We start from the raw sequence: 24,785 nt of genomic DNA, 5'->3' as shown, positions 1-24,785 counted from the left end.
GCATGCCAGGGATGAAGCCGACTTGATTGTGGTGGATAAGCTTTTTGATGTGCTGCTGGATTTGCTTTGCCACTATTTTATTGAGGATTTTCACATCGATGTTCATCAGGGATATTGGCCTGAAATTTTCCTTTTTCTGTTGTGTCTCTGCCAGGTTTTGGTATCAAGATGAAGCTAGCCTTATAAAATGAGTTAGGGAGGAGTCCCTCTTTTTCTGTTGTTTGGAATAGTTTCAGAAGGAATCATACCAGCTCCTCTTTGTACATCTGGTAGAATTCGGCTGTGAATCTGTCTGGTCCTGGGCTTTCTTTGGTTGGTAGGCTATTAATTACTGCCTCAATTTCAGAACTTGTTATTGGTCTGTTCAGGGACTCGACTTCTTCCTGGTTTCATCTTGGGGAAGGGTGTATGTGTCCAGAAATTTATCCATTTCTTCTAGATTTTCTAGTTTATTTGCATAGAGGTGTTTATAGTATTCTCTGATGGTAGTTTGTATTTCTGTGGGATCAGTGGTGATCTCCCCTTTATCAGTTTTTATTGTGTCTATTTGATTCTTCTCTCTTTTCTTCTTTATTAGTCTGGCTAGTGGTCTATCTATTTTGTTACTCTTTTCAAAAAACCAGCTCCTGGATTCATTGATTTTTTGAAGGGTTTTTCATGTCTTTAACTCCTTCAGTTCTGCTCTGATCTTAGTTATTTCTTGTCTTCTGCTAGCTTTTGAATTTGTTTGCTCTTGCTTCTCTAGTTCTTTTAATTGTGATGTTAGGGTGTCAATTTTACATCTTTCCCGCTTTCTCCTGTGGGCATTTAGTGCTATAAATTTCCCTCTACACACTGCTTTAAATGTGTCCAAGTGATTCAGGTACGTTGTGTCTTCGTTCTCATTGGTTTCAAAGGACTTATTTATTTCTGCCTTAATTTCGTTATTTACCCAGTAGTCATTCAATGGCAGGTTGTTCAGTTTCCATGTAGTTGTGCAGTTTTGAGTGAGTTTCTTAATCCTGAGTTCTAATTTGATTGCACTGAAGAGACTATTTGTTGTGATTTCCGTTATTTTGCATTTTCTGAGGAGTGTTTTACTTCCAATTATGTGGTCAATTTTCGAATAAGTGCGATGTGGTGCTGAGAAGAATGTATATTCTGTTAATTTGGGGTGGAGAGTTCTGTAGATGTCTATTAGGTCTGCTTGGTCCAGAGCTGAGTTCAACTCCTGAATATCCTTGTTAATTTTCTGTTTTGTTGATCTGTCTAATGTTGACAGTGGGGTGTTAAAGTCTCCCATTATTATTGTGTGGGAGTCTAAGTCTCTTTGAAGGTTTCTAAGAACTTGCTTTATGAATCCAGGTGCTCCTGTATTGGGTATATTTAGGATGGTTAGCTCTTCTTGTTGCATTGGTCCCTTTACCCATTATGTAATGCCCTCCTTTGTCTCTTTTGACCTTTGTTGGTTTAAAGTCTGTTTTATCAGAGACTGGGATTGCAACCCCTGCTCTTTTTTTTGCTTTCCATTTGCTTGGTAAATATTCCTCCATCCCTTTATTTTGAGCCTATGTGTGTCTTTGCATGTGAGATGGGTCTCCTGAATACAGCACATTGATGGGTTTTAACTCTTTATCCAGTTTGCCAGTCTGTCTCTTTTAATAGGGGCATTTAGCCCATTTACATTTAAGGTTAATATCGTTATATGTGAATTTGATCCTATTATTATGATGCTAGCTGGTTATTTTGCCCTTTAGTTGATGCAGTTTCTTCATAGTGTTGATGGTCTTTACAATTTGGTATGTTTTTGCAGTGGCTGGTACCAGTTTTTACTTTCCATATTTAGTGCTTCCTTCAGGAGCTCTTGTAAGGCAGGCCTGGTGGTGACAAAATCCCTCAGTATTTGCTTGTCTGTAATGGATTTTATTTCTCCTTTGCTTATGAAGCTTAGTTTGGCTGGATATGAAATTCTGGTTTGAAAATTCTTTTCTTTAAGAATGCTGAATATTGGCCCCCACTCTCTTCTGGTTTGTAGCGTTTCTGCAGAGAGATCCGCTGTTAGTCTGATGGACTTCCCTTTGAGGGTAACCCGACCTTTCTCTCTGGCTGCCTTAACATTTTTTCCTTCATTTCAACCTTGGTGAATCTGACCATTATGTGTCTTGGGGTTGCTCTTCTTGAGGAGTATCTTTGTTGTGTTCCCTGTATTTCCTGAATTTGAATGTTGGTCTGTCTTGCTAGGTTGGGGAAGTTCTCCTGGATAATATCCTGCAGAGTGTTTTCCATCTTGGTTCCATTCTCCTTGTCAGTTTCAGGTACACCAATCAAATGTAGGTTTGGTCTTTTCACATAATGCCATATTTCTTGGAAGCTTTGTTCGTTCCTTTTCGTTCTTTTTTCTCTAATCATGTCTTCATGCTTTATTTCATTAAGTTGATCTTCAGTCTCTGATATCCTTTCTTCTGCTTGATCGATTTGGCTTTTGATACTTGTGTATGCTTCACGAAGTTCTTGTGCTGTGATTTTCAGCTCCATCAGGTCATTTATGTTCTTCTCTAAACTGGTTATTCTAGTTAGCAATTCATCTAACCTTTTTTCAAAGTTCTTAGCTTCCTTGCATTGGGTTAGATCATGCTCCTTTAGCTCAGAGGAGTTTATTATTATCCACCTTCTGAAGCCTACTTCTGTCAATTTGTCAAACTCATTCTCCATCCGGTTTTGTTTCCTTGCTGGCATGGAGTTGTGATCCTTTGGAGGAGAAGAGGTATTCTGGTTTTTGGAATTTTCAGCCTTTTTGTGCTAGTTTTTCCTCATCTTCGTGGGTTTATCTACCTTTGGTCTTTGATGTTGGTCACCTTCGGATGGGGTTTCTGTGTGGACATCTTTTTGTTGATGTTGATGCTATTCCTTTCTGTTTGTTATTTTTTCCTTCCATCAGTCTGGCCCCTCTGCTGCAGGTCTGCTGGAGTTTGCTGAAGGGCCACTCCAGACCCTGTTTGCCTGGGTATCACCAGCGGAGCCTGCAGAACAGCAAAGATTGTTGCCTGCTTCTTCCACTGGAAACTTCATCCCAGAGGGGCACCCGCCAGATGCCAGCTGGAGCTCTCTTGTATGAGGTGTCTGTCGACCCCTGCTGGGAGGTGTCTCCCAGTCATGAGGCACGGGGGTCAGGGACCCACTTGAGGAGGCAGTCTGTCCCCCTTAGCAGAGCTCAAGTGCTGTGCTGGGAGCTCTGCTGCTCTCTTCAGAGCCGGCAGACAGGAACATTTAAGTCTGCTGAAGCTGCACCCACGGCCGCCCCTTCCCCCAGGTGCTCTGTACCAGGGAGAAAGGAGTTTTCTCTATAAGCCCCTGACTGGGGCTGCTGCCTTTCTTTCAGAGATGCCCTGCCCAGAGAGGAGGAATCTAGAGAGGCAGTCTGGCTACCACAGTTTTGCTGAGCTGCAGTGGGCTCCACCCAGTTTGAACTTCCTGATGGCTTTGTATACACTGTGCAGGGAAAACTGCCTACTTAAGCCTCATTGATGGCAGACGCCCCTCCCCCACGAAGCTTGTGTCCCAGGTCGACTTCAGACTGCTGTGCTGGCAGTGAGAATTGCAAGCCAGTGGATTAGCTTGCTCAGCTCCATGGGGGTGGGATCCACTGAGCTAGACCACTTGGCTCCCTGGCTTCAGCTCCCTTTCCAGGGGAGTGAACAGTTCTATCTCGCTGGCATTCCAGGCACCACTGGGGTATGAAAAAAAAAAAAAAAAAACTCCAGCAGCTAGCTCGATGTCTGCCCACATGGCCACCCAGTTTTGTGCTTGAAACCCAGGGCCCTGGTGGTGTAGGCACCTGAGCGAATCTCCTGGTCTAGAGGTTGTGAAGAAGATGGGAAAAGCATAGTTTTTGGGTTGGAGTGCACCGTTCCTCACGGCACAGTCCCTCATGGCTTCCCCTGGCTAGGGGTGGGAGTTCCCGGACCCCTTGTGCTTCCCAGGTGAGGTGACGCCGCACCCTGCTTTGGCTCGCCGTCCATATTGGGAAGATTTCTTTAAGCATCGCTTCTCTACCCAATCAGACTGCCTTTTTCTTTTCTCCCATAGTATTCCATACTTACTCCTACGCACCACTTACTATAACTGTTTACCTGCCTAGTTTCTATACTAAATTGTGAGATATTTGTTGGTAGTGAGGTTTGTGTTATATCATTGTACCCCCAGCACTATGTGTACAGCTGGCACATGGTAGGTGTTAAATGTTTATTGAATGAATTGATGAGAACAATAAATATGTGTTGTATTATCAAAGAAGGATGGATTGCATAGGGTTTAAGGTAGACTTTGAAAGAAAAAAATGATTTGAATTGGTTGATAAGAGAAGATTTTCCACATAGCATGATGAACATATGAAATGAAGTCATACATGAGCAATTGGGCCTTTTTGGTTGTCAGAAATAATTGCAGTAAATAAGGCTTCATATTGGAAAGTTATGAGTCATCACACAAAAAGGTGAGGTAAAGTAGATCCTGTTCACTTAGATTTTTATATCCCAAACTAAGAAATCTGAATTAATACCGATTCTGATAATTCAGCGAAAACATGGTATGACAATATCAGAAAACCAATGGGAAATTAACTCTGAAGACTAGGACGATGGCAGTGATAATCAGGGGAAAAACTTTTTTTAATTTTTACTTTCCCATTTTGTTTTCATGACATTGGGTTTGAGGAGAGGGGTTCATAGGTATATGGGACTGTGATATTTTGCTGTCTCTCAAGTGCCATATGGATCAAAGTTCAAATTTTGTCTTCAAGTTCAAGACTTGGTTCTGAGTCAGCAGAGGTTAACCCATTGCTACTGGGGAGTGGGGGTCTGTTGGAAGAAAGAAGGGGACATTGGTGTGAATGACTGGAGGACTGCAGATTTCCAGAACCCATCTCAGGCCTTGGACGTTTTCAATATAGTTTATTTGTTGGGAGTTGCCAAAGCAGACCCCTAGAGCAACATGGAATGGCCAGGCTGAGATTGTACTGGGAGTGGAAGGTTGTCAGGCGTACAGTGAACAGCTGATGAGAACACACACCTTCAGGGTTTCTTTTTCTCTGCATCCTCACTAATGTGTTATTTTTTTATCTTTTTAATAACAGCCATTCTGACTAGGGTAAGATAATATCTCATTGTGGTTTAATTTGTATTTCTCTAATGATGAGTGATATTGAGCATTTTTAAATATAAGTGTTGGCCATTTGTATGTCTTCTTTTCAGAAATGTCTATTCATGTCATGCCTAAGGGGATTTTTTGTTTTCTAAGGGGATTTTTTTTTTCCTGTTGAGTTGTTTGAGGTCCTTGTATATTCTAGATGTTAGTACCTTGTGGTATGGATAGTTTGCAAATATTTTCTCCCACTCAACAAGGTCTTAGTCATAAATTATTTTCCTAGACCAGTGTCCAGGAGAGTTTTACCTAGGTCTTCTTATAGTATTTTTATAGTTTTGGGTCTTAAGTTTAACTCTGTAATCCATTTCGAGTTGATTGTTGTATATGGTAAGAGATAGGGATCCAGTTTCATTCTTTTGAATATGGATGTCCAATTTTCCTAACACTGTTTATTAAAGAGGGTATCCTCCAGTTAGAATGGCAATCATTAAAAAGTCAGGAAACAACAGGTGCTGGAGAGGATGTGGAGAAATAGGAACACTTTTACACTGTTGGTGGGACTGTAAACTAGTTCGACCATTGTGGAAGTCAGTGTGGCGATTCCTCAGGGATCTAGAACTAGAAACACCATTTGACCCAGCCATCCCATTACTGGGTATATACCCAAAGGACTATAAATCATGCTGCTATAAAGACACATGCACATGTATGTTTATTGCGGCACTATTCACAATAGCAAAGACTTGGAACCAACCCAAATGTCCAACAATGATAGACTGGATTAAGAAAATGTGGCACATATACACCATAGAATACTATGCAGCCATAAAAAAGGATGAGTTCATGTCCTTTGTAGGGACATGGATGAAATTGGAAATCATCATTCTCAGTAAACTATCACAAGGACAAAAAACCAAACACCGCATGTTCTCACTCGTAGGTGGTAATTGAACAATGAGAACACATGGACACAGGAAGGTGAACATCACACTCTGGGGACTGTTGTGGGGTGGGGGGAGGGGGGAAGGATAGCATTAGGAGATATACCTAATGCTAAATGACGAGTTAATGGGTGCAGCACACCAGCATGGCACATGTATACATATGTAACTAACCTGCACATTGTGCACATGTACCCTAAAACTTAAAGTATAATAATAATAAAATAAAAAAAAAAGAAAAAATTATAAAGAGGGTGTCCTTTCCCCAGTGTCAGTTCTTGTCAGTGTTGTTGAAGATCAGTTGGCTGTAAGTATGTGACTTTATTTCAGGATTCTGTACTCTGTTCCATTGAGCATTTCTTGTAGGGTCACTCTTGGTTGTAACAAATTCCCTCGGCATTTGCTTGTCTGGGAAATACTTTATTTTTCCTCCATCTGTGAAGGATAATTTTGCTGGATAGACTCTTCTTGGTTGACAGTTTGTTTTTGTTTTTGTTTTTTAATTTCAGCACTTTGAATATATCACCTCATTTTCTTTTAGCCTGTGAAATTTCTGCTAAGAAATCTACTGTTAAGGCCAGGCACAGTGGCTCACACCTGTAATCCCAGTACTTTGGGAGGCCGAGGTGGGTGGATCACAAGGTCAGGAGTTCGAGACCACCCGGGCCAACATGGTGAAACCCCGTCTCTACTAAAAAAATACAGAAATTAGCTGGGCATGGTGGTGTGGGCCTGTAATCCCAGCTACTTGGGAGGCTGAGGCAGGAGAATCACTTGAACATGGGAGGCGGAGGTTGCAGTGAGCTGAGATTGTGCCACTGCACTCCAGCCTGGGCGACAGAGCAAGACCTTGTCTCAAAAACAAAAACAAAACAACAACAACAATAAACAAAAAAACCCCACAGAAATCCAAATCCACTGTTAGTCTGATGGGGTTTCTTTATTGGTGACCAGATGCTTTTCTCTTGCTTTTTAAAGGGTATGCTTTCTATCTTTGACTTTAGGCAGTCTCACTATAATGTGCCATGGGGAAGACATTTTTGCATTGTGTTTGCCTAGGGATTATTGAAGCTCCTATATCTGAATGTGAATGTCTAAAATTCTTGCTAGACTTGGGAAGTTTTCTTCTATTATTTAATTACATAGGTTTTATAGTCCTTCCTTTGTCTCTTTGTCCCTGGGATGCCAATAATTTGAATATTTGATCACATTATGTTGTCCCAAATATCACAAAGCCTTTGCGGATTCTTTTAGGTTCTGTTTCTTTATTTTTGTCTGACTGGATTATTTCAAAAGACGTGTCATCAAGTTCTGAGATTCTGTCTTCTGCCTGATCTAGTCTATTATTGGAGCTTTCAAATATATTTTATATTTTCTTCAATTAATTCTTCAGCTCCAGAATTTCTATTTGGTTCTTCCTTAAAAATATCTATCTATCTCTTTGGTAGATTTCTCATTCATATCCTGAATTCTTCTTCTGAATTGTTTGTATTTTCTAGAATTCTCTTGTATCTAACTGAGCTTCTATAAAATTGAAATTTTGAATTATTTTTCTGGGATTTCAGCAACTTCTTTTTGATTAAGATCTATTACTGGAGAATTCTTGTTTTCCTTTGGAAGTTTCATATTTCCTTGTATTTTGATGTTTTCTGTGTCTTTATATTGATATCTGTGTATCTGGTGTAACAGTTGCATCTTCCTATTTTTTAATTCACTTCCATAGGGTAGGACTTTTTTCTGAAGATGTATCTGTGGTGTTGGTTGGGTAGGGCACTTTGGCTTTGATTCTGAGTACATGTAGTAGTGTAGTCTCTGTATGATTTCTTTGGCTATAAATAGCATTAATGCTTTCTGTGATTTCCTTAGAGGATTAGGCTGCAATTATTAGTGAAGGCTGTGGTGAAGTTGTGCTGGGGACAGGCCCCAAGGGTGGCAAGAGTAGGCTGACTCTACCTATCTTTGTGCCCCAGAGTGGTGTATGCTGGCACCTGTGTTGGCAGTTACTGGTGGGCCAGTTCCTGGGCCTTAGGTGGTTTGCATGGATGCTGGTAGTGGCAGCAGTGGGCTAGGTGACTGAACAGGTTCTCATGTCGCTGGGAAACAATTGTGCTATGGGTCATGGCAGTAGAGGTGGTGAATGACCCTCTGGGTCCTGCATGATGTGGGCTGGTGTTGGTGGTGGCTGTGCTACGGGTCACCACCCACAGTTCCAGACATGCTGTTCTCAGGTTCTTCTGCTCTCTGCAGCAGCAGTGCTACAGTGCCATGTGAAAGGAGGAAGAACCTTGCTTTCACTCCAGATCCCAGGCATGCAGGCCATGTTACACTGTGAGGTTGTAGTCACTACTTAGAGCCTCAGTCAAGCAGGTCTCTGGATCACCTGCCCCAGCCTTCAGCAGCAGTAGCAGAAGTGGGTGTGTGGAGGAGGAGGAGATGTCCTGTTCTCTATGTGTGAGCCTGAGAACAGAGTCTCTTCTGCCGGTGGGAGAGGAAATCAAACTAATGAGTATAAATTACTCCAGTTTGCCATTAAAGGGAAGGATAAATATGGTGAGATGGTGGTAGTTGGAAGGAGTTCTGGAGTCTATTGAAGTGTTTGCTGTGTTAATGTGTTCTGTTTTAATAGAGAGAAAATGAACTTAAATATATTGGTGTAGCTATTTTATTGAATCAGTTAGCTTTAATTAGTTCCACTTAAGTGGGAAGCAAACATTATTTTCTTACTACTGCCCTTCAAACTCATGTGGCATACGTATCTCTCTAAAAGCTTTTCTAGTCAGTTTTGTCAATTAGCTCTATCTCATTTTCAGATATTGAATTACTTGTTTCATCTAAATTAGTACTTCCATATAGTGTACAATCAGACTGTGTCCCTTCTCCAAGCTCAACCTAGGCCTGCTAATTCTTACACAAGCCAAGGGAAGGAGGGGCCTGATCAGTTCTTCAACCCTATTTTTTTACTCTCTTTTTCTATTCTTTTCATTTTTCCTTTTTCTTTTTTTTGACAGGGTCTCACTCCATCACCCAAGTTGAAGTGCAGTGGTACAATCATGGCTCACTGCAGCCTCAATCTCCTGGGCTCATGATACCCTCCCACCTCAGCCTTCTGAGTATCTGGGAGTACAGGAGCATGCTGCCACACTTGGCTAATTTTTTTTTTTTTCCGTAAGGATAGGAGTATTGCTATGTTGCCCAGGCTGGTCTTGAACTCCTGGCCTCAAGCGATCCTGCTATCTCAGCATCCCAAAGTGCTGGGATTACAGGCATGACCTACTGTGCCTGGCCCTACTCTCTTTCTCAACTCATATTATAGTTTTTGGTTCCTCTATAAGTGGGGCCAGGTGTGGGGAAGAGTTAAGTTGTTAAAAAGTTAAAAATTAAAGTGAGAATCAGCATCAGTCTTGTACCCCATGGAAATGTCAGGAGATACAAGTCAAGTAGTTAAAATGATTCTCTTATATTACTCTGATCCGGAAACAGCACTAGTAAACCAATACATTTTGCTGTTCTACAAGTATCAGTCAGGGAGGTGGATAGGGGAAGAGTGAGATGTTACTTTCTCCTTGTGGCATATATTCCTCTTCTCTATAAAAAGTCTCCCTCACTTGGTTTGAGATAGGGGACATCATCCCTCCTACACCCTCCATGGGGAGGGAAAAATCAGGGAAATGCATAGAACTCCAATAGCTCTGTTCAGAAGAAATACTGTCTCCAAACTCAGATCAGTCTCTAGCAATCCCATATAGACAACAGATGGGTAAAGGGTGAAGTGTTGAAGGACTTATTTTGGCCACCCCTTGGCAAATTTTGCCTTAATGAATCTATTATCTCCTCATTTGAATGTACAGATCCTCATCATTTATTGCACTCAGCTGAGAGAACAGAAAAATGTCATTTCACATTCTGTTGCATAGGAAAGAAAAGGCATATATGATTCCTGCCTAAGAATGCAAGCTCAGTGGATTTTCTGGACGTAAGATAGAAAAGAATACTTATTGTTATAACCTAAATGAACTTCTGACACCTGTAACCACTATCAGATTGTTATCATCTTCAAAAGACACATTGGTCTGACATCTGGCATTTAAAAGAAATGTAAATCTTTGGTCAAGGAAATTTCAAATGAGGGAGAGCTAATGATGTATGATAAATAGCAAAACTTCATCAATTGTATCCATCCCTATTGCCAGAGTTTTAGTGATAACCTCTCAAAAATCTAGTCTATTATTGGAGCTTATATCTCCCCTTCTCTCTACCAATTCTGTTCTTCCAAGAATAGCTCTCTACCCTTTTAAAATCTAATACAATTTAGCCTTTTCACTTCTCCAGTTGCTCACTCAAACTTTATACCAGTCATGTCAACACACATCCTGGTAGCTGAGCAAGTGTATACAGAAACATTTTTAGAAGGTGAGAAAGGGGTGAGTGGGTTGTGAATGCTAAGATATTTTGTCTGTGACATATTGATAAATATAATTTAATTTTTCTTTTTTTCTTTTGGTTTAGCTAAAACTGGTAAAACTGAGTCACTACATGTAGCATTCACTGAAGATGAAACCACTTCCATTAAAATGGATAGAACTCATTTTCCTGATGTTTTAAGAAATCAATCACTAACACCTATCAATATCCAAAATATCTTTCTTGATCACTGTGTACAAGAAAGAGTGACTGCAATTTCATCACCCCAGAAATCTACTAAGCATGTCCATGAGCAGATTCCAGATACTGCTACTGGTTCCATATTTTTTCCACATTGTAATTCAGCTTCTACTCGAATTTTTGGGAAACAAACAAACAAAATGGAAAGTTCAAGAAAGTTGAAAACTATGAAAGATGTTTATACTGAAAAAAGGCTAGAAAACATTTTAATTCTTTCTTCCAAGTTTTCCAAACCTAAAAGTACTCCTGGCTCAGTTATTGCTCAAAAACTTGAGAAAATGCACCCTAAGCATCAACCTTTACCAGAGAGTCCAGGCTATACTTATCAGCACATCTCGAGAGACTTAAGTGCAACAGTGCCAAGCCCTCCACCTACGACTGTATCTATGAAACCAGAAGGACAGTGGCCTGAACATTTTAAATCAACTGCTACATTGACACTAAGAGTTACTGAATTTCCAGGTTTTGTTTCCTTGCCAACACCAGTTTTACCAAGAAAACCTCACAGGCACTCTGTGATAGGTAAATACAATCTGAACACGGTATAATTATAGAGTCAAGTAGAGCAAAGGGGAGAGAAGGCATGCAAGCTAATGTTACCCCTCCCCCTTTGGGTTTGCAGAGTGGGAGGATGGAATCACCTTTTATCTATACGTGTAATACTTGAGCCATAGGGCAATAACAGAAGTCCTGACCTTGCAGATCTGCCAAGGCCAGACTGGGTACTCCATTCAGATGGTGATAGTGGGAACCAACAAGGGAATTCAAAGGATCGGAAAAGCTAATATAAAGAAGCAGTGAGAATACACAGTCATTCAAAGGTGATCTAGAAGAACTCCAGAAGTAGAATGCCAATGCTGATAGACGCCTTCATGAATATATTTTCATGGATAATTGGAATGCATTAAATGATGAACAATTATATTGAAGTCATAAAACCCTCAAGTGAATTTTTACAAATATCCAAAGTCATCCCATTTGTTTTTCATTTTTCTAGAAACTCTTGTAACAGAAAATGGAAATATAGAAAGTGTCCCAAAGCAAATCCCACCAAGACCACCTGAAGGTAAATGCTAGATTTATACAATTCTTTTAGAAACTGTATGTAAGATTATATCTTTTAAAAATTATGGGTGATTTTTTGTGTTTATGTGTGTGATTCACACATGCATAACACACATATGTCTTACCTCATTTTCAGCTCCCTAAGTCATTTATGGAGCAGCTATTTTTAATATATTGACTATGAACCAAACATATTGATATTGAGAATATAAAAGCTGATGCACTCGTAATCTGGGTGGGGTGGACAGGCATACAAAAATATGAATTAACTATTTGCCATGTGCCAGGCAAATGAAACAAATGAAAATGAAAAATATCTTTGAAGAAAGATTATACCATCCTAGATGTTACATTTTGTCTACAAACAATCTCTCAAATATAGTGTGTGGCAAATAATTCACAATTACCAGGCACACAAAGAGAAAGACAAAATGAATGAAAACTAGCAGAAACAATAAGCAGTAGAAACATATCCACAGGATTATTTGGTATTAGAATTATTGGGCACATTTTTTAATAACCTGGTGACTTCTGGGTTTTTTCCATTACTAAGTAGTTTGTAATGGACTAACCTTACCAAAATCAACTATTAAAGCTGCCAAAAATATATAAAGTAGCTATTGAAGGAACTGGACAGTAACCAATGTGGGCGTGACTTGAGTAGAACTAGACAGTAACCAATGTGGACATTACAATTCCTGAAAGAAGGGAAGCTCTGCCTTTACCTTGGCTCATGCCTGAGGGTGTTTGTGGTGTGGGAGAATGGATTACAAGTAGAATGTGGTGGTTTTAGTGGATTGAGAAGCTAGTAGTCAGACTTCAGAGCAGCCAATATACTTGGGACTTGAGGGAGAAAATCTTGGCGAGGAAAGAATTGAAGGAAGGTGAATCAAAAAATCTGAATACAAGCTGGGCACAGTGGAGTGCAGCTGTAGTCTCAGTTCTTGAGAGGCTGAGGTGGAGTATCACTTTAGCCCAGGAGTTCGAGGCCCGCCTGGAACATAGTGAGACTCAGTCTGTGTTAGGCCATTCTTGCATTGCTATAAAGAAATACCTGAGACTGGATAATTTATAGGGAAGAAAGACTTAATTGGCTCACAGTTCTGCAGACCTTACAAGAAGTGTGGTGCTGGTATCTGCTGCTGGTGAGGGCCTCAGGGAGCTTTTACTCATGGTATACAGCAAAGTGGGAGCTTGAACATCACATGATGAGAGCGGGAGCAAGAGAGAGAGTGGTGTGCGGTACAGGTGCCACAAACTTTAAAACAGCCAGATCTTATAAGAACTCACTATCATGAGGGCAGCACGAAGCCATGAGGGATCCACTCCCATGAACCAGACACCTCCCACCAGGCCCCATGTCCAACACTGGGAGTTACATTTCAATATGAGATTTAGAGGGGACAACATCCAAACTGTATCACTCCACCTCTGGCCCCTCAAATATCATGTTCTTCTCACATTGCAAAATACAATCATCCCCTGCCAATAGTTCCCCAAAAGTCTCAACTGATTTCAGCATCATTCAAAAGTGCAAAGTCTCATGTAAGACAAGTCATGTCCCTTTGTATTAGTTTGGGTTCTCTAGAGGGACAGAACTAATAGGATATATGTATATATGAAAGGGAGTTTATTAAGGAGAATTGACTCACTATCACAAGGTAAAGTCCCATGATAGACCGTCTGCTAATTGAGGAGTAAGGAAGCCAGTAGTGACTCAGTCTGAATCCCAAAACCTCAAAAGTAGGGAAGCCGACTGTGTAGCTTTCAGTCTATGGCTAAAGGCCCGAGAGCCCCTGGCAAACCACTGATGTAGGTCCAAAAGCCTAAAAGCCGAAGAACTTGGAGTCTGATGTTCTATGGGAGGGGCTGCCACAATGGTCTCTGAAATATCTTTGAGGCCTTGTTCCTCTTGGCTATTTGTATTTGGATCCTTTTTAGTTATGCACATCTCTCTAGCAAGTGGTTACTCTATAGCCTGCTGGAATCCCTCTCCCAAAGCTTTTTCTTTCCGTGCTGTATGGCCAGGCTGCAAATTTTCCAAACTTTTACAATCTGCTTCCCTTTCAAATATAAATTTCAACTTTGTCATTGCTTTGCTCCCACATCTGAGCATAGGCTGTTACAAGCAGCCAGGCCAAATCTTGAATGCTTTGCTGCTTAGAAATTTCTTCTATCAGATACCCCAAGTCATCACTCTGAAGTTCAGACTTCCACAGATCATTAGGACATGAATAGAATTTAGCCAAGCTCTTTGCTAAGGTGTAACATGGGTGACTTTTGCTCCAGTTTCAAATAAGTTCCTCATTTCAATCTGAGACCTTGGCAGTCTGGACTTCACTGTCAATATAAATATCAACATTTTGGTCATGCTGTTTACCTAGTCTCTGGGAAGTTCCAAACTTTCCCTCATCATCCTGTCTTCTTCTGAGCCCTAGAAACTTCCAACCTCTGCCTGTTACCTGGTTCCAAAGTGGCTTCCACATTTTCATGTATCTTTATAGCAATGCCCTTCTCCTCAGTACCAATTTTATGTGTTAGTTTGTTCTTTCATTACTACAAAGAAAAACCCAAGACTGAGTAATGTATAGAGAAAAGAGGTTTAATTGGTTCACAGTTCTGAAGGCTATACAAGCATAGTTATGGCATTCCCTTGGCTTTTGGGGAGGCCTCAGTGAGCTTTTACTCATGGCAGAAGGCAAAACAAGAGCAGGTATATCACACTGCAAAAGCAGAAGCAAGAGAGAGTAAAGGAGAGGTGCCACACACTTTTTCTTTTTTTTTTTTTTTAGACAGAGTCTTACTCTATTGCCCAGGCTGGAGTGCAGTAGGACAATCTCAGCTCACTGCAACCTCCGCCTGCCAGGTTCAAGTGATTCTCCTGCCTCAGCCTCCCGAGTAACTAGGATTGCAGGCATGCACCACCATGCCCAGCTAATTTTTGTATTTTTCATAGATACAGGGTTTCACCATGTTGACCAGATTGGTCTCAAACTCCCAACCTCTAGTGATCCTCCTCGGCCTCCCAAAGTGCTGGGATTACAGATGTCAGCCACCGCACCTGGCCTGCCACACACTTTTTTTTTTTTTTTTTTTTTGAGACAGAGTCTCGCTCTGTCACCCAGGCTGGAGAGCTGTGGCAAGATCTCGGCTCACTGCAAGCTCCACCTCCCAGGTTCACGCCATTCTCCTGCCTCAGCCTCACGAGTAGCTAGGACTACCGGCGCCTGCCACCATGCCCAGCTAATTTTTTGTATTTTTAGTAGAGACGGGGTTTCACCGTGTTAGCTAGGATGGTCTTGATCTCCTGACCTCGTGATCCGCCGGCCTCGGCCTCCCAAAGTGCTGGGATTACAGGCGTGAGCCACTGTGCCCGGCCTGCTACACACTTTTAAACAACATCGGAATTCTACTCACTACCACAAGGACAGCACTAAGCCATAGGAGATCTGCCCCCATGACCCAAACACCTCCCTCCGGGACCCACATCCAACATTGGGGTTTACATTTCAACATGAGATTTAAAGAGGACAACATCCAAACTATATCACAGTCTCTTAAAAAAAATCTTCATACAAACTCCAAGGTTGCTAGCTGATTGTAAGCTGTGAATGTATAGAACAAGACTCCAAGAAACACAGTAGAAAACATCAGCTGAGAAGACAAGAAATTTATCATAGAGTTTTGTGTTTGCACAAAAGATGGATAATAGAGTTCAAGCTCTGCCAAAGTGTTGGGGCCTTTGTAAACACATTGGAATTTCCGATGAAATTCCATTCCTTAGGAATAAAGATGATGTTCTAGGAAAGAGGACAAAACTAAAATAGCCGAGCCCTAACAAAGCTCAAACCAATCCTTGATAATGGTGTTTTCTGCCTAATCAAGGAAAACCTAACATGTTGAGAGAAAGAGAGAGAGAGAAAGAAGAGAGAGGGCGTATTATCCAGACTTCTTAAAATAGTTCATCCTCGAAGTCCAACATTAAATTAAAAAAATTACAACACATTCTAAAAAAATAAAATATCTGAAAAACGGTAGAAAGAAACAGGCAATAAAACAGCCCTATATTTGATTCAGATATTAGAGTTTCAAATGGATTTAAAAGTAACTATGATTACTATGTCCAAGAAAACAAAGAGATCATTGGAGAATTTCACCACAGAACTGGTATTTTTGTTTTTTAAAATGAGTCAAATAAAATTCTAGAACAATAAAAATAATATACCCAATTAATAATTCAAATAGCTGCATTTAGTAAGAGGTTATACACAGCAGAACACTCTAACCATAACCTACCGTTCCTCCCAGAACTTTTGTATCCTTGTCTATGATGTAAATTAACTTCTGGGTGTCTTCCATGTCATGCTGCCATTTTTGCTTTATTGAGTTTCTTCTCTGGTAGTTTCCTCCTTAGAAAATTTAAGCATCCTCAGATTCTTGAGAGATCACATCCTCTTCATCTCCATCTTCCTCATTTCTACTCAACAACCAACTCTGTGGGCTTAGAGCAGGGAGCAGGCCACAGACTTATGTCTTAACTCACTCTCTTTCCCTTCTTGCTCCATTCTTTCTACCAAGCCAAGGCATCTCTATATTACACTATATATCTTTCTTTATTCTGTGGTCAGCTTTCACATCTCTTGATCTGAAATGGGCACAGAGGTTCTATTTTAGAAATTAAAAACCTTCTTTTGTTTTCTTTGTTCTAGGATGCTTATTTTCTCTCATCAAACCAGTAGCATAAGAATTACTGACATTATAAAATATGTTTCTGCAAACAATGCAGCAATAATGGCTGCAAAAGTAAAATATATAAAATTTTAAAATACTTTCCTGCCACATTTGGTGTATACTTGCATAGGACATTTTTGATGGAAAGTAAAACCCATAGGGTCATAATAAAGTAAATTTAAATTTAGATGGTCTTTCTTTGGCTTACTCCTGAGATGTTTGTTTGTTTCCTATGGGGGATCTACAAACTGAAGGAAGAGTTTAATTACACAGGGCATTTGAATTATACATCAAAGTGATGCTAAGGAAAAAGTGAGGCTGATGTCTTCATGAGGTATTCTTACATGATGTTGCTTATTAATTTTATGAGCCAAGAAGTTCTTTATGTAATTCATAGTAAATTTTAAGAGAACATTTTTACACATAGTATACAAAGACTGATATTGATGGAATCTAAATTATCTAGACAGAAATCTATGAGCATATGGTTTACTTTGGGGAAGATAATGGTGCATCTAAAATTACAAAACAAAACAACACCCACTTTGGCAAACAGAACTAACTGAGTTTGGGTAGATGAAGGCTATGGGGAATCCCTGCCAGAGGATGTGTACACTTAAGTCCTTAGGGTAACTCAATATTATCATAAGATAAATACCTCTTAACTTTCATTCTAAGTGATAACACATTTAAATTTTATGTTTTGTTTTGTTTTGTTTATTTAGGTCTCACCAAAACTGAAAAAATAGAATCAGAGATACATGTTGTACGTGGTGAAGGTTTTAAGACTGTTACAGCAACACGATATGAAACAATAACAGCCATGACCAACCTGGCCATAGTAAACTGTCAAGTATATGGAAGAAATGCACTTAATCTGAAGGTATGCTAGATCTTTTTAATGACAGTGCCCTCCTGTATTATCAATTATTTTTGCTTTAAATTTCCCAGTATAGATTAGTTTCCATGGTATTCAGGGGAATTTTCCTATTACAATAGAGATTTCTTAGGAACACATTCAAATTGCATCTCTAAACCTATATTCCTAGTTTGCTTCAGTTTAAAAAGATTCTGAGGTTCAAGTCAATCACAGTGCTTTTTTTATTACTTAGCGTAAGAGAATTTGAATTCAGATTTACTGTATTTTTAAGTTATTAGCAATCTTTGGCTCTGTGACAAATCTAGTACTAGGATGGCTTTTCACTGAACACAAGCTCAATATCATGAATAGCAATAATATTAGTTATCATTTGTTAAGTATCCACTATGTGCCAAGTACACATTACTCCTAAAACACAATTATGTAAAGTAAGTATTATAATCTTTATCCTACAGATAAGAACACTGAGCCTTAATGAAAGTAACTTGTATAAGATCACACAGTAAGCAAGTTGTAGAGCTTGGGTTTGAACCCAGAACTTTTTGGCCTCAAAAATCTATGCTTTTTTATTTTAAGTTTTATTTTGAAATAAGTTCTAACTCATAGAAAAGTTGTAAAACTAGGAAAAGCTACAGAGAGTTTATTTGAAAAATTAGGCATTAAAATAATATTCACATATACTGGGAAATTTGGAAAGCCAAATGCATGGCTGGGGCTAGACACATTCTTAGAAAAGATCTGAGAAGACCCTAAGCTTTCACATTTGGCTGACCTCTAAATGCAGTACAAGCAGGAAGTAAAGGCTAAGGTGGTTGTAAATGGCCTGGCTAAGCATTGAAGGAGTGCCTTAGCACAGAGTCGATCTGAAAAGATGAAGTTCTCTCTGTCCTCCTCCCTCTGTCTTCTGTTGTGTAAGGAAATCATGTCAAAACAATAACTGAACACAAGTTAAAGGAGCAGAGATTTTAAAGAAAATATATGTCAAAGAATACAGACTTCACAAAAAAAGTTTAGAAAATTATTAAACAACCCAATAGCTATAGCTCATATCAAGCCTACAGAAATTCTGGAGCTGAAAAATACAATAACTGAAATGAAAACTTCACTGGAAGATTTCAATAGTAGATGTGATCAGGCAGAATAAAAATAGAAATAGAAACCAAAACAACAAAACAAACCCCAAAGAGAGGGGAAAATGTGATTTCCAGAGTTAACACATAATAATTATTAAGATGTCCAGTTCCAGTTTTTAACAAAAATTATGGAATATGCAAAAAAAAATGCTTGTTCACAGAAGAAACTAACAGAAGCTCTATTTTTTCACATCAGATGGGTAATGTGCCAATGTCATAAAAAGGCTTGAGGGAGGCATATTTTATTGATGAGCATAAAAAGCCAATCATCATGCTTATGAACTACTAAAGGATTAGAAACTACTTATGAGGAAGCACAGACATTGGACTTACTGGAAAAAGGACCTTAAGTAAACTGTCTTAAATATGTTCAAACTGCTAAATGAAACTATGGACAGAGAGCTAAAAAGAATAATGTGTGAACAAAGATTTCAATAAGGAGAATAATGTGTGAACAGAGATTTCAATAAAGAGATGGAAATGACAAAAGAAAAAAAACAAAACAAAACAATTCTGGAGCTGAAAACTACATTACCAAACTGAAAACTTCTCTAGAAAGTTTCAATACTAGAAATATTGATTAGGCAGAATAAAGAATTATAGAACTAGAAAATCGGTCAATTGAAATGATCAAGTATGAAGAACAGAAAGAAAAAAAATGAAGAAAAATGAACACAACCTAAGGGACCTCTGGAACATCATCAAGTATACCAACATACATTTAATGGGGTCTCTGGAGAAAAGAAGAGAGAGAGAGAGGAAAGGGCCCAAAAAGTATTTGAAAAAATAATGGCCAAAATATTCCAATTTGATTAAAAGCACAAATCTATACATCCAGGAAGCTCAATCAACTCCAAGAAGGATAATTGCCAAGAGATCCATAATGAGACATATAATCTAATTGTCAAAAGCCAAAGTCAAAGAAAGAATCTTGACAGCAGCAATCAAGAAGTGTTTTGTCATGTACAAGGGCTCTACAATGAAATTCACAGCCAGTTTGTTGCCAGAAACTATGGAGGCAAGAAAGGAATGGGATGACATCTTTATAGTGCTGAAAGAAAAGCAATCTGTCAACCAAAAGTCTATACCCAGAAAATCTATCCTTCAAAAACAAAGGAGTAATTAAGACATTCCCCAATAAGCAAAAGCTGAGGGCATTTGTTGCCAGTACACCTGCCCTATAAGAAATGCTAGAGAGTTGTTCAGGCTACAGTGAGAGAACATTAGACAGCAACTCAAAGTCTTAAGAAGAAATAAAGAACTCTGATGAAGGTAACTACATAGGTAAATATAAAAGTCAGTATTATTTTGGTTATCGGTTTATATTTTTCTTTCTTATATCACTTAAAAGACAAATGTGTAAACATAATTATAAATGTATATTAATGGACACACAATGTATAAAGATTTAATTTGTGACAAAACAGAAGGGAGATGAAGCCATATAGGAACAGAGATTTTGTGTGCCATTGGAGTTAATTTGGTGTCAATCCAAACTACATTGTTGTAAATTTAGGATGCCAAGTGCAATCCCATAGTAACTACTACTGAAAAACAATATTAAAACATACACAAAAGGATGTGAGGAGGGAATTAATGTGGCACACTACAGAAAATTAATTAAATACAAAGAAGGCTGTAACGAAGGGAATGAACAAAACCAACAATGACAAAACATTCTGGAAAGGGCAAAAATGTAAAGGCAGTAAAAGTATCTGTGGTTTTCAGGGTTGTGGCAGAAGGGAAGAAAGGATGAATAAGAGAAGCACGGGTGATTTTTAGGGCAGTGATTCTGTATGATACTGTAATGGTGAATCTATTTCCTTATGCATTTTGAAAACCCATAGAATATATAACACAAGGTGTGAACTATAATGTAAACTATGGACTTGGGTTGATAATGATGTGCCAATGTTGGTTCATTGATTGTAACAAATATACCAACATGGTGTACAAGTTGTTAATGTTGGGGGAAGGCTATAGGTACATGTGGTGAAGGGGTATGTGGAGAAGAAAAATCTCAAATTAAGAACTTAACTTTACACCTTAAAGAACTTGAAGAAAGAGAGCAAACTAAATCCAAAGCTAACAGAAGGAAGAAAACAATAATGATAAGAGCAGAGATAAATGAAATAGAGAATAGAAAAACAGTAGAGAAAATTAATGGAAACAAAGATAGGTTATTTGTAAAGATCAACAAAATAAACAAATCATTAGCTAGACTAAGTAAAAAAGAGAGAGAATGTACAAATAACTAACATTAGTCATGAAAATTGAAATATTACAACTGGCCTTACAAAAATAAAGGGGATTGTAAGAGAATACTATAAATAATTGTACACCAATGAATTATATAACCTAGATTAAATGGAAACATTTCTAGAAAAACACAAATTACCAAAACAGACTCAAGAACAAAAAAAATCCGAGCAGACATTTAACAAGTAATGAGATTAAATCAGTAACAAAAAACTTCCAAACAAAGAAAAATCCAGGACCAGATGGACCTAATTTCAGGCAACCCTAATTTCAGACAAAACAGGCTTTAAACCAACAAAGATCAAAAAAGACAAAGAAAGGCATTACATAATGTTAAGGGCTCAATTCAACAGGAAGACGTAACTATCCTAAATATATATGCACCCAATACAGGAGCAGCCAGATTCATAAAGCAAATTATTAGATTCCTACAAAAAGACTGAGACTCCCTCACAATGAATAGTGGGAGACATCAACACTCCACTGACAGCATTAGACAGATCATCAAGGCAGAAAATTAACAAAGATATTCAACATTGGACAAAAATGGATCTGGACCTTTGCAGAACTCTACCCCTAAAACAACAGCATTCTTCCCATTTCCACATGACACATACTCTAAAATCAACCATGTAATCGAACACAAAACAAGTCTCAGCAAATGCAAAGTAATTGTATTAGTACATTGTCATACTGCTATGAAGAAATACCCGAGACTGGGTAATTTATAAAAAAAAAAGAGGTTTAATGGACTAACAGTTCCACATGGCTGGGGAGGTCTCACAATCATGGCAGAAGGCAAAGGAGAAGCAAAGGCACGTCTTACATGAAGACAAGCAAGCATGTGCAGGGGAACTGCCCTTTATAAAACCATCAGCCCTCATGTGACTTATTCACTTTCAGCATGAGAAAAACTCACCCCTATGATTCATTTACCTCCCACCAGATCCCTCCCACGACATATGGGGATTATGGGAGCTACAATTCAAGATGATATTTGGGTGGGGACACAGCCAAACCATATCAATAACCAAAATTATACCAAACACAATCTTGGACCACAGTACAATGAAAATAGAAGTCAAGACTTTTAAAATCACTCATACCATACAATTACATGAAAATTAAATGACATGCTCCTGAATGACTCTTGGGTAAATCTGAAATTAAGGCAGAAAAGAAGTACTTTGAAATTAATGAGAATAAAAATGCAACATATTAGAATCTGTGGTACACAGCTAAGGCAATGTTAAGCAGGAAATTCATAGCACTGAATGTCCACATCAAAAAATTAGAAAGATGTTACATTAGTAACCTAACATCAAAACCAAAAGAATTAGAGAAGCTAGCAGAAGACAAGAAATAACCAAAATCAGAGCTGAACTAAAGAAAATTGAGACACAAAAAAGAATTCAAAAGATCAGCAGATCCAGGAGTTGATTTTTTGAAACAAATAATTAGTAATATAGGCCACTAGCTAGACTATTAAAGAAGAAGAAAGAGAAAATCCAAATAAACACAATTAGAAATGACAAAGGGGAAGTTACTCCTGACCCCACAATAATAAAAATAACCATCAGAAACTGCTACAGACACCTCTATGCACACAAAGTAGAAAACCTAGAAGAGATGGATAAATTCCCAGACATATACATCCTCCCAAGACTGAACCAGGAAGAAATTGATTACCTGAACAGACCAATAATGAGCTCCAAAACTAAATCAGTAATAAATAGCCCACCAACCAAAAAAAGCCCAGTGCTACACAGATTCACAGCTGAATTCTGCCAGATGTACAAAGAAGAGCTTGTACTATTTCTGCTGAAACTATTCCAAAAAAATTGAGGAGGAGGGGCTCCTCCTTAACTGATTCAGTGATGCCAGCATCATCCTGATACCAAAACCTGGCAGAGACACAACAACAGCAACAACAACAACAACAAAACTTTAGGCCAATATTCTTGATGAACACTGATGCAAAAATCTTCAACAAAATACTGGCAAACTGAATCCAGCAGCACATCAAAAAGTTTATCTACCATGATCAAGTAGGCTTTATCCCTGGGATGCAAGATTGGTTCAACATATGCAAATCAATAAATGTGATTCATCACACAAATAGAACTAAAAACAAAAACTATATGATTATCTCAATTGATGCAGAAAAGGCTTTTAATAAAATTCAACATCACTACATGTTAAACACTCTCCATAAACTAGGTATTGAAGGAACATACCCCAAAATAATAAGAGCCACAAGAGCCACCTATGACAGACCCACAGCCAACAACATACTGAATGGGCAAAAATTGGAAGCATTCCCCTTAAAAACTGAAACAAGTCAAGGATACCCTCTCTCTCTCTTTTTTTTTTTTTTTTTTTTTTTTTAGACAGAGTCTCGCTCTGTTGCCCAGGCTGGAGTGCAGTGGCACGATCTTGGCTCACTGCAAGCTCTGCCTCCCAGGTTCATGCCATTCTCCTGCCTCAGCCTCCTGAGTAGCTGGGACTACAGGCGCCTGCCACCACGCTTGGCTAATTTTTTTGTATTTTTAGTAGAGACAGGGTTTCACCGTGTTAGCCAGGATGGTCTCTATCTCCTGACCTCGTGATCCACCCGCCTCGGCCTCCCAAAGTGCTGGGATTACAGGTGTGAGCCACCGCGCCCGGCCAAGGATGCCCTCTCTCAACACTCCTATTCAACAAAGTATTGGAAATCCTGGCCAGGGTAATCAGGCAAGAGAAAGAAAGAAAGAACATCCAAATAGGAAGAGAGGAAGCTAAACTATCCCTATTTGCAAATGGCATGATCCCATATCTAGAAAACCTCATAGTGTCAGCCCAAAAGCTCCTTAAGCTGATAAACAACTTCAGCAAAGTCTCAGGCTACAAAATCAATGTGCCAGAATCACAGACATTCTTATACACCAACAACAGTCAAGCTAAGAGCCAAATCAGGAACACAGTCTCACTCACAATTGCCACATAAAGAATAAGATCTTTAGGAATACAGCTAACCAAGGATGTGAACGATCTCTACAAAGAGAACTATGAAACACAAAGTTCAAAGGAATCAGAGATGACACAAGCAAATGGAAAAATGTTCCATGCTAATGGATAGGAAGAATCAATATTATTAAAATGGCCATACTGACGAAAGCGATTTATAGATTGAATGCTATTCCTATTAAACTACCAGTGACATTCTTCACAGAACTAGAAAAAACTATTATAAAATTCATATGGAACCAAAAAAGAGCCTGACTAGCCAAGGCAAGCCTAAGCAAAAAGAGAAAAGCTAGAGGCATCATGCTACCTGCCTTCGTACTATACTACAGGGCTACAGCATGGTGCTGATACATAAACAAACACATAGACCAATGGAACTGAATAGAGAACCCAGAAATAAGGCTGCATACCTACGACTATCTGATCTTTGACAAAGCTGACAAAAACAAGCAATGGGGAAAGGATTCCCTATTCAATAAATTGTGCTGGGATAACTGGCTAGCCATATGCAGAAGATTGAAACTGGACCCCTTCCATACACCATATACAAAAATTAATTCAAGATATATTAAAGACTTTAATGTAAAATGCAAAACTATAAAAACCCTGGAAGACAACCTAGGCAATACTATTTAAGGCATAGGAATGAGCAAAGATTTAATGATAAAGACACCAAAGCAATTGCAACAAAAGCAAAAATTGACAGGTGGGGTATAATTAAACTAAAGAGCATCTGCATTACAAAGAAAACTATCAACAGAGTGAACAGACAACCTACAGAATGGGAGGAAATTTTTGCAAACTGTGCATCTGACAAAGGCCTAATATCCGGCATTTATAAGGAACTTAAACAAATTTACAAGAGAAAAACAAACAATCCCATTAAAAAGTGGGCAAAGGCCATGAAAAGACACTCCAAAAGAAGACATACATGTGATCAACAAGCATGAAAAAAGCTCAATGTCACTGATCATTAGAGAAATGCAA

General features: G+C 38.9%; 1 protein-coding gene and 1 non-coding gene across 2 annotated transcripts in view; one reads left to right on the top strand and one right to left on the bottom strand.

Annotated features, from left to right (window-relative positions):
- LRRC63 (leucine rich repeat containing 63) overlaps positions 1-24,785 on the top strand; it is a 64,815-nt gene that overhangs the window by 5,008 nt on the left and 35,022 nt on the right. Inside the window, exons 4-6 of the mRNA XM_063792504.1 lie at positions 10,569-11,246; positions 11,722-11,790; positions 17,246-17,403. Coding sequence (XP_063648574.1) covers positions 10,569-11,246; positions 11,722-11,790; positions 17,246-17,403 — 905 coding nt within the window. The remainder of the gene's footprint in view (positions 1-10,568; positions 11,247-11,721; positions 11,791-17,245; positions 17,404-24,785) is intronic.
- LOC112205295 (small nucleolar RNA U13) lies at positions 18,724-18,827 on the bottom strand. The gene has a single exon (XR_002939196.1). It is a non-coding gene; the product is annotated as a small nucleolar RNA U13 (small nucleolar RNA).

This window comes from Pan troglodytes, chromosome 14 (assembly GCF_028858775.2).
Source record: "Pan troglodytes isolate AG18354 chromosome 14, NHGRI_mPanTro3-v2.0_pri, whole genome shotgun sequence".
NCBI lineage: Eukaryota > Metazoa > Chordata > Mammalia > Primates > Hominidae > Pan > Pan troglodytes.
The sequence above is the reverse complement of the archived record's forward strand: the minus strand, read 5'-3'. Positions and strand labels throughout refer to the sequence as shown.